The sequence below is a fragment of the Hibiscus syriacus genome, unplaced genomic scaffold (assembly GCF_006381635.1).
Source record: "Hibiscus syriacus cultivar Baekdansim isolate YM2019G1 unplaced genomic scaffold, ASM638163v2 tig00112428_pilon, whole genome shotgun sequence".
In the NCBI taxonomy this organism is placed as follows: domain Eukaryota; kingdom Viridiplantae; phylum Streptophyta; class Magnoliopsida; order Malvales; family Malvaceae; genus Hibiscus; species Hibiscus syriacus.
In genome coordinates this window covers 341592-351426 of record NW_024063329.1, presented here as the reverse complement: position 1 = coordinate 351426, position 9835 = coordinate 341592, and the positions used below count along the sequence as shown (strand labels likewise).

At 36.3% G+C, this 9835-nt stretch overlaps 2 protein-coding genes across 2 annotated transcripts; one reads left to right on the top strand and one right to left on the bottom strand.

The window, feature by feature from the left end:
- Positions 1-4270: 4270 nt before the first annotated feature.
- On the bottom strand, positions 4271-5432 carry LOC120179497 (peroxidase 4-like). The gene is made up of 3 exons (XM_039185077.1): positions 5199-5432; positions 4913-5104; positions 4271-4825 (listed from the first exon to the last, which is right to left on the bottom strand). The coding sequence occupies exons 1-3, from the start codon at positions 5415-5417 to the stop codon at positions 4271-4273; spliced, it is 966 nt and encodes a 321-aa protein (XP_039041008.1). The 5' UTR covers positions 5418-5432.
- A 2578-nt stretch (positions 5433-8010) lies between these two features.
- On the top strand, positions 8011-9313 carry LOC120179496 (lignin-forming anionic peroxidase-like). The gene is made up of 4 exons (XM_039185076.1): positions 8011-8255; positions 8351-8542; positions 8635-8800; positions 8897-9313. The coding sequence occupies exons 1-4, from the start codon at positions 8040-8042 to the stop codon at positions 9289-9291; spliced, it is 969 nt and encodes a 322-aa protein (XP_039041007.1). The 5' UTR covers positions 8011-8039; the 3' UTR covers positions 9292-9313.
- Positions 9314-9835: the final 522 nt, after the last annotated feature.

Here is a 9835-nt window from a genome sequence, read left to right as displayed (position 1 = left end):
TGAGTTGTTTTATATTTTTCCAATGGATTTGTTGTTTTTTGCAGTTTTGGCTTCAATAATATACTCAAGTTGCTTGGCTTTACTGTTTTGTGGTAGATGATTTACATAGTCGTGTTATGGCAAAGTTTCTTGCTCTCGATTCGGCAATAAAATTTAGAATCTACTTAGACTTTCAGAGAGGTTGAGGTTCGACAAACACCTTACTACATTAGACGATAGATTGTAACTTAGGTTCGAAATACACTTTACAACTTCAGACTATAGATTCGAAAAACACATTACCCTCTAGTATTTCATGAATGCTTATCTACTTTCGATTTTGGCCTTCTTAGATTTGTTGTTGTCTTGGTGTTTGGGATTGACAGTAGCTTCTGCAGCTGGCTTCTTGCCCTTGCTACATTTCTCACCCTTGCATATACTCTCTTTCTCATCACAATGGTCACCGGATTCCTCGGATATCGAGTTTCATCTTTTTCTACTTTCGATTTTGGTCACCACTTGTTTTTTTCTTAAATTTATTGTTGCTTTGGGGTTCCTCGGATACATGGTTTTCATCTTTTTCCAAATAGCGTTGCTGGTGCAGAAAAGGCACCATTGCAGGCCACCCTGAATGCATCTCCTCGCAAAGGGCACCGATTATTGAAATGCTACTTTTGAGTTTCGGCCTACTGAAAAAGAAACGGAGAAAGCAGCGAGAAGTTCTAAATGTGCTTCACTAATCATGTGTAAAACGGTATCTTTCAACTACATATGGGAGAAGCAATGCATGAAACTAACCTCAATTCTAGAAGACTATGCAATCGCTTCATTAGATTGAGCATGCAGCTTGCATCCCTCAAAAAGGCTTCACCACCTGCAGGTTTCTTCTGCAAACATTCTTTTATACCAGCATCGACGACGAAGGCTAATTTTCCTAGATATACCTAAAAAATACATCAAAATAAAAATAAGCATGATCCGAACGGTGAAACAATGCTAGAAACTTGAAACACTAGGTAAACAGTACGATATCAGAGCTCATCTAATGAAATGCATGTACACATTACCCTCAGTGAAGTAAATAAGATTATGGTCCTTTGATTTTTGATATCATCCACTGCCTTTAATGCTGCAATCAAAAGCAACATATATGAATCTGATAAAACAAGAACACGACAGAAGCGGAAAGGATCAATAAGCACTCAACTGAAATTATAGCATTAAAAAGGCTCACGACAATTACCTTTGAACCGAGTTTGCACCAACCTCTGCACGACAGCTAACTCGATCATGTTTCTCCGGCTATGAGAGGCACCACCATCTTCTTCTCTTCCACATACGTTTATACAGGAATAGGGACCAAACATAGGCCACGGAAGATCATGTTTTTCGTAACTCTTACGCTTAACAGTAGCTGCATCCAAGATCTTGTTATTATAGAAACATACATTTGGAAAACAACTGATTGACGGATGCATTCTGTAAACTAGGGTTTTCTGATGAAGTCATTAATTTTTATTCAAAAGAAAATTTTTATTTAACACAAGATGATACATAGGAGTTTTATACATGCGAATAAGAGACCTAGAAAACATAGGAATCATCTTTTCTACAAATTAGGAGATAGTGTTAGAGATAAATTAGGAAACAAAATTTGACAAAAATACTACTCACACTCCCCCAAAGCTGGGGAGTAAATATTGTAAAGACCCAGCTTGGATGTAATTTCGTCGAAGGTAATTCTCGGAAGTGTCTTGGTCAATACATCAGCTAGCTGGTTTTGTGAGGAGACGTTTAGTTTCACAGTTCCTCCATTTACTTTTTTCTGCAATGAAGTGTCTGTCGATCTCCACATGTTTTGTTCTGTCGTGGTGCACTGGATTCTTTGCAACGCTTATTGCATATTTGTTGTCACTCTGAAGTTCAAAGTAGTTGTTGTCGCACATCTCTAGTTCAGTTAAGAGTATTTGTAGCCAAATTCCTTCACACATCCCGAGTGTTATCTCCCTATATTCTGCTTATGCCTCTTGGAGATTACTGATTGTTTCTTGCTTCTCCATGTCACTAGGTTTCCCCACACAAATGAACAATATCCCGTGGTTGACCTTATATATGTTAATTCTCCAGTCCAACTTGAATCTGAGAAGATTTTAACTGTTTTGTCTTCATGTTTTCTGAAAATCAACCCATGTCCTAGTGTCATCTTTAGATATCATAAGATTCGATTAATTACTTCCAAATGTTAATCTCTAGGATCATTCATGTATTAACTAACAACGTTAACGGGAAAAGCAATGTTAGGTCTAGTTAGAGATAGATAAATGAGTTTACCAACTAGCCTTTGATATTGTTCCTTGTTAACCGGGTTTCTATCTTTACTCAATTTCAGGTTAACTTTCATAAGAGTTTCTGAGGGCTTGCAATTAGTTATTTCGGTCTTAGATAGTAAGTCTAGAATGTACTTTCTTTGATTTATGACAATTTCTTCTCGTGATCTTGCTATCTCCATGCCTAGGAAATATCTTAGAGTTCACAAATATTTGGTTTCAAACTCCTTTGCTAGTAGGGTCTTCAACTTTTCGATTTCTACTAAGTCATCACCCATGATGATGATATCATCAACGTAGACAATCAAAATTGACTTCTTCTTATCATGAGTAGTTTTTGCAAACAGAGTGTGATTTAATTGACACTATTTGTAGTTGTATTGTAATATTACCTTTGTGAATCTGTCAAACCAAGCTCAAGGTTATTGTTTTAGACCATATAAGTATTTCAACAATTTACATGTCCGGTTATTTCCAAAATGAAATATTGGTTGAACTTGCATATAAACATAAACCTCTTTTTCAATATTGTCATTGAAGAATGCATTTTTTACGTCTAGTTGGTGAAGTATCCAATCCTTATTTACCGTCAAGGATAATAGAACTTGAATAGTGTTGAGTTTTACAACTGGAACAAAGGTCTCCTAATAGTCAACTCCATGAGTCTGAGTGATCTCCTTTGTCACGAGTTTAGCCTTATATATCTCAAATTTTCCATCTGCCTTGAATTTCACAGTAAAGACTCATTTGCAGCCGACCGGTTTCTTGTCTTTAGGTAGATCAACGATGACTCAGGTTTTGTTGTTTTCTAGAGGTGAAATTTCTTCTTCATTTGTCTTCTTCCACTCGGGACTTTTTAATGTATCCTCTATGGTCTCTGGAATGTGAATATGATCAACCTGAGTTGTGAAAGTCTTGAAACTAGGCATTAGTTTACCATAAGCAACAAATTTACTAATAGGATGAGTTGTATATCGTCTAACTCCCTTTCTTTGTTCTATGATTTGGTCCCATGCTTAATCAAAATAAAATTTAAATCAAAACCGTTGAAATTGACAATAATTTTTTTATGTATGAAATCCAGTTACTATTGTTCACAAAAATATTTTACAAAATTTATATATCGAACAATAACTCTCAATATACATTCATTTTAATATTTAATAAAATAAAAATGGCAAAATTTTCGAGATAATGTTCTCGAATTTTTTATTTAACGATATAACGTACTCCCAAGATTAATTGCTCAAATAGGGTGAATTGCACAGTGTTGATCATGCACTCCGGGCGACCTACGGCGTGGCAGCTTCCCAGCATAGGTCGCCATGCACTCCGGGCGACCTTGTAGGTCGCCATGCACTCCTGGCGACCTTGTAGGTCGCCATGCACTCCTGGCGACCTTGTAGGTCGCCATGCACTCCTCCTGCTCCTCGCGTGATTCCTCTTGCCCTCGGATGCCCTCGCATAGCTCGCTCGAATGGCCTCGGTCGGATGCCCTCGGTCGGATGCCTTCGGATGCCCAACGTGTTGGAACGTGCATGACACATGCAATCTCTCTCATAGCTCGCCGGGAAGACATGGCGACCTAGTAGGTCGCTCGGATGGCATGGCGACCTACGACCAACACTGTAGATTTCACCATATTTGAGCAATTAATCTGAGGAGTGCATTATCTCGTGAATTAATTTATTCGAGAACGTTATCTCGAGAGTTTAGCCAATAAAAATTATTAATTTTAATCTCAACCAAATATCAAATAATAATGTTATTATTATTTCATTATAACATTTTTAACAAACACAGGCACAAATAACAATAGTAATCCCAAATAATATAACATCCGACTTAACCGATTTAACAATCCTCTACTTATATTAATCTGTTATACAGCAACTACAATATACTTGAAACGATTTGAAGGAAACACATAATCCAAGAGATAAACATGTAAGACTAGCGTCGAACTAGTTAACACGGCTGCAAATCCTCCTTATTATCCCAGCTGAACCCGTTAGAGGCTCGATATCTCCCATCTTGACCATGGCAGAAGCGAAATCGGAGCTGAAAGTCGAAGGGTTCCGGCTGTACTCGTTCACTATGCTATCCGAGGATCCACCGCTGAACAGCACTTGATCCGACTGCAGAAGACCCTTCCTCTGCAACAGGTTCCTGAAGTAGTTGTTGTCAAAGGAATTCGGTGTCACCAAATCGAGCGGTGCCAGATTCCCGTCGCCGTTGGTAGCCGGACAGTTACGTCTGCGTGTGGCGGCGAAACCGGCATCGATGTCGCTGTCGTTACCGTATATCCTACCTCGGAATGTAGCGCATCGAGCTTGTCCGATGGTGTGAGAACCTGACAAAGCAACCATGTCTCTTTCATTCAGGCCCTTGCTTTCGAACAGATCGATAAGCCTTTGAAGACCGTCTGTGAAACGTGGAAGGTCTCTGGTGGCTAGACTCGGGCTTGCAGTGGTGGAATCTCTTCTTCCAAGATTCACTGTCCACAATGGACCACCTACCTGAATATATATATATATATCAAATCAGTATATATACACATATATATATACATGTATGTATGTATGTAGCAGATAGCAATGACTCACGTATTCAGAGGCGTCCCTGGCAGCAACCGCGAGAATATCGGCACAAGACACAACTCCAGGGCAAACGTTTTCGACGGCAGATTTAGCCTGATCTATAACCTCAAAGCCTCGTACCGAGTTGTTATTTTGAGGTACGAATCTTTCGCTGGTGATTGAAGGGGAATCCTCCAATAAGATCGAGGTATCACAACCCTGAATAAACCAAACGAAATACCCCATTAAAAATCCAAACCATGCATGCAATTTGGCGTAACATACAGTTTATATGAACATATTACACAAGTACCTGAACGAAGCAATCATGGAAATGAAGCCGAATAAGAGAAGCAGCCATTCTACGTTCCCTTGCAATGGCTGATCTGATGGATGTGCGAATGGTACTGAGTGCATCGGGGCATGTTTCAGCATAAAAAGTAGGAGAAAGCTGCGCTTGGCACGCACTGAAGCTCATCAAAGCCAGCAGCATCACCATAGCAGCAGCTCTATACATCGCCACTGCCACCATTTTTAATTTTTTCACTATGGAAAACGAAAGGGAGCTTAAGTTGAAAAGAAATTGCAGAGCTAATGAAAGAGAGAAGAAAGAGGTGATGATAAAAGAGCTTGTTGCTGAAGCTCTATTTATAGAGTATTCTGGGTTTAGGGTTAGACTTGGATGAAGTTTGTATTGGTCACTGTTTTCTGCCATATCCTGGCTGTAATCAACGAGTTTTTCAATTTTTGCAGCCGATGACTTTTCGAATATGATCCATTCGTATTTGCCTCGCATGGCGCTTTCATGTATCTTATGTTGGACGTGGTAAATTCCTTCAGACAATTATTAGTGACAAATAATCAAATGTTGGGAAAAGTCGTCTTCTTACTGTGTCTTGTAAGCTTACCTGGCTAACGATGATTACCTGGTAAACTACAGATGGAGTTTTTTTTAATAAAAAAGAAATAACTTATGTATTCAATATATTATCATCACCGTTCAAATATATAGAACTTGTATATTAAATATAGAAATCAATTTATGAATGGTGATTAAAAATATAGGAACTAAATAATTACCCGATTCCAAAAGATTTACATTGGCTAATTCGGACTGACCCGGTTTGCACACTTGTTATGGTGGGTGAGTCTCCCAGTGGAGATTTTATGCATACACAAGGACTCGAACTTGAGATTTCCTTAAGCTGCTTACCGCTTGAACCAACCCCGTCGGTATCAAATTACTACAAATTTGACTTTTGTATTGTGTGATTCATGTGGGATTGGTATTTTTTTTAATTAACTACTTAATATTCATTAATCTATTGATTGATTAATTCAGATCGAGTTTTGCATAGATCTATCATGAAGACAAATCTCTCAATTCAATTTATTCTATTCTTAATTGTCAAGATTCAAACTCATGATGTTACTTAAGAAATCATGGGAGTTTCTGGTTAAAATTAAGGTCTAAGGTCCGGATTTCTTCCGAAGGGAAAATATAATTGTTATAAAATGAAGACATTAGATTCTAATCGTTAAGTTATTAATTAAGAATTTAAAACTTAAGGGCATAAGTCTAATTTTAAATTTTGAAAGATTATAAAAAAGTATCTAAACTAGAAAATTAGGGTCAATACTAAATTTTACTAAATTAAAACTGTGAGGACCTGAGAAGTATTTAAATTGAAAGAGGGGTGAAAGTTCAATTCCACTTTCAAAACTAGTAAGGACCTAAAAAAAAATAACCCTAAAAAAATTGCCACCCCTAAATGAGCAGTGTGGGCTTGCATGGCGTGTTACTACATCTTACGTAGCACGTGGAAAATTTATTGGAGATAAATATTATTAGTCAGATTTATCGGAAAAAGTCGTCGCCTGGAATATTATTCATGTAAAACAGTTACCGGCGGCGGCCCACGTTTCACTTTTTATCCATTAGAGTGTTCCAGTGTTTAAAGTAGTCAAGTGCTGAAATGCTAAATTTTGATTAGTAAAAATGCTAATTATATTACAATGTCAGTGTATAAAATATATATATTTGTTGGATTAAAATCCGTAATTTGTGGATACATGATGCTATTATAAAGTGTAATATAAAATTAAGTGATCTATTACGTTAAGAGTGTCGTAATTATTAAAGTATTAAGAAAATAAAAGTGTACGACACGGACGAAGTCAAGATGTAACTATGAAAATGAATTTGAATAAATGAAATCTCTAAAATCGAATAAACCATAAAAACTAAACGAGTTATTATCTAATTCAACATTTTGTTTATACAAAGAGGGAAATAATGATCCCTAATAAATAGATTAACTTATATTTCTCTTATCTCCATTAAAGAGTTCTTACGGAAAGAACAAACATATCTTCTTGACAATTTCCATCATATAATTCGGGTACACCTTACAAATTTAGTAGTATAATTTATTATTGATGATTTGACATAATTAGATCTTTAAATTAATTTTATATCAATTATATTTTGATTCTAACAATTAATTGTGATATATTACTTGTTTAAATTTAATTATTTATATATTTTTAAAATTACTTTTAATAAATATAAAATAATAAGAAATTACTATTCTAATGATCCAAATACATTGTAAGGGGATTTTAATCTAAAATGTTATCATGCATACTCTAAAAATTTATATAATTAATAATAATTTCGATTACAATTAAGAGTATTACATGACGATAGATTTTAATCTAAGATGTTACCCTGATTGTAATAAAAAATATATATATTTAATAATAATTTTAATTAAGATTAAGAATGTTATATGAATTTATTGATGATAATATTTTTATAGTAATATTCCATGTTTTTATTGGATAGACATTTGAATTGTCACTAATAATTATCTCAAAATGTCTTTCCACGTCCAATACAAGAAATGGTAAACGCGCGCCATGCAAGCCAAATACGAATGCGTCGTATTTATGAAGTCAGCGGCTGCGAAATTGAAAAATTCGTTAAATACAGACATGATACGGCGGAAAACGGTGACCAAAAGTCCAACACTTTCCAAAATACTCTATAAATAGAGCTTCAGCAGCCACCTCTTTCATCATCAACTTTGCCTGCCTTCTCATTTCAACTAATTAGCCAGCTTTCGTTTTCATTAGAGGAAAAAAATAAAAAATGATGACCTCTGCAATGTTTAGAGCTGCTGCAATGGCGATGGTGCTGGCTTTGAGCTTCAGCGCTTGCCAAGCACAGCTTTCTTCTACGTTTTACGCTGAAACATGCCCCAATGCACTCAGTACCATTCGCACATCCATCAGATCAGCCATTGCAAGAGAACGTAGAATGGCTGCTTCTCTTATTCGGCTTCATTTCCATGATTGCTTTGTTCAGGTACTTGTGTAATATGTTCATATATATACACGTATATTACAACAAATTGCATGCATGGTTTGTATTTAATGGAGTGCTTCCGTTGGTTTACTCAGGGCTGTGATGCTTCAATCTTACTGGACAATTCACCTTCGATCACCAGCGAAAAGTTTGTGATTCAAAATAATAACTCGGTTCGAGGGTTTGAGGTTATTGATCAGGCCAAATCTGCAGTCGAAAACGTTTGCCCTGGAGTTGTTTCTTGTGCTGATATCCTCGCAGTTGCTGCCAGAGATGCCTCTGAATACGTGAGTCATAGCTACATACAATGATACAAACACACACACATACATATATATATATATCTTAAGTGATTGAAATCTCTATTGAAACGATTCAGGTAGGTGGTCCATCGTGGACAGTGAGGCTTGGAAGAAGAGACTCCACCGATGCAAGCGCGAGTCTAGCAAGCAGAGACCTTCCTCGTTTCACAGATGATCTTCGGAGCCTCATCGATCTGTTCGAAAACAAGGGCCTCACCGAAAGAGACATGGTTGCTTTGTCAGGTTTGTTCACCAAAATCCTAGAAAAACACTTCCAATATTTTCCTAGTAAACAAACACGGATAAGTACTAAGGTTATAAGTTAAACCATGTCTGCAGGTTCTCACACCATAGGACAAGCTCAATGCGTGACGTTCCGGGACCGAATATACAGCAACGGGAGCGACATCGACGCCGGGTTTGCCAGCACGCGGAGACGCAATTGTCCAGCCACTGCCCCCAACGGCAATGGGAATTTGGCACCGCTCGATTTGGTGACACCGAATTCATTTGACAACAACTACTTCAGGAACCTGTTGCAGAGGAGGGGTCTTCTGCAGTCGGATCAAGTGCTGTTCAGCGGTGGATCCACAGATAGCATAGTGAACGAGTACAGCAGGAACCCTTCAACTTTCAGCTCCGATTTCGCGTCCGCCATGGTCAAGATGGGAGACATCGAGCCTCTAACGGGTTCAGCTGGGATAATAAGGAGGATTTGCAGCCGTCTTAACTAGTTTCATTCGATCATGATGTGTTTTCTTTCATATTTTCTTTCAAGTGTAAAGTAGTTGCTGTAATGCTTCTTCCCCATACGTGTGCATGGCCTCAATATAGAGGATTTGCTCACTTCTTTATATGTTTTTTTTTTCTTTTTCGAAAATGATGTATCTATCACCTATGCAATTTAAAAATAATTTGTATGTATTAATTATATTTATGAAATTATATCTTATCTACGCGTATTTAGAGTTAAAAAATATTATTTTTATCCTATTAAATATGTCCCTTATTGATTTTTTAAAATAAAAAATTATTTTAAATATTTTAAACATTTGAATTTTATAAAATATATTTTTTTTTATATTTTTATCAATAATAAATTTTAAATAATAAAAAATCAAAGTTAAAAATAGTACAAATTATACATGCTAAATTTAAAATAAATTAGAAATATTTAATTGATTATTTAATTTTAAAATGATAATATTTAAATATATTATTTTAAAAAACAATATCTCAAGTATCTAGGTTTAAATCTTGTGTCATTGTTGATAAATT

Bases quoted from the DNA above. Each gene is read 5' to 3' on its own strand.
- LOC120179496 (XM_039185076.1), top strand. From the start codon at position 8,040: ATGATGACCTCTGCAATGTTTAGAGCTGCTGCAATGGCGATGGTGCTG. The intron at 8,256-8,350 runs GTACTTGTGTAA...TGGTTTACTCAG, and splicing joins TCCATGATTGCTTTGTTCAG to GGCTGTGATGCTTCAATCTT. The intron at 8,543-8,634 runs GTGAGTCATAGC...GAAACGATTCAG, and splicing joins CCAGAGATGCCTCTGAATAC to GTAGGTGGTCCATCGTGGAC.
- LOC120179497 (XM_039185077.1), bottom strand. From the start codon at position 5,417: ATGGTGGCAGTGGCGATGTATAGAGCTGCTGCTATGGTGATGCTGCTG. The intron at 5,105-5,198 runs GTACTTGTGTAA...TGGTTTATTCAG, and splicing joins TCCATGATTGCTTCGTTCAG to GGTTGTGATACCTCGATCTT. The intron at 4,826-4,912 runs GTGAGTCATTGC...ATATATATTCAG, and splicing joins CCAGGGACGCCTCTGAATAC to GTAGGTGGTCCATTGTGGAC.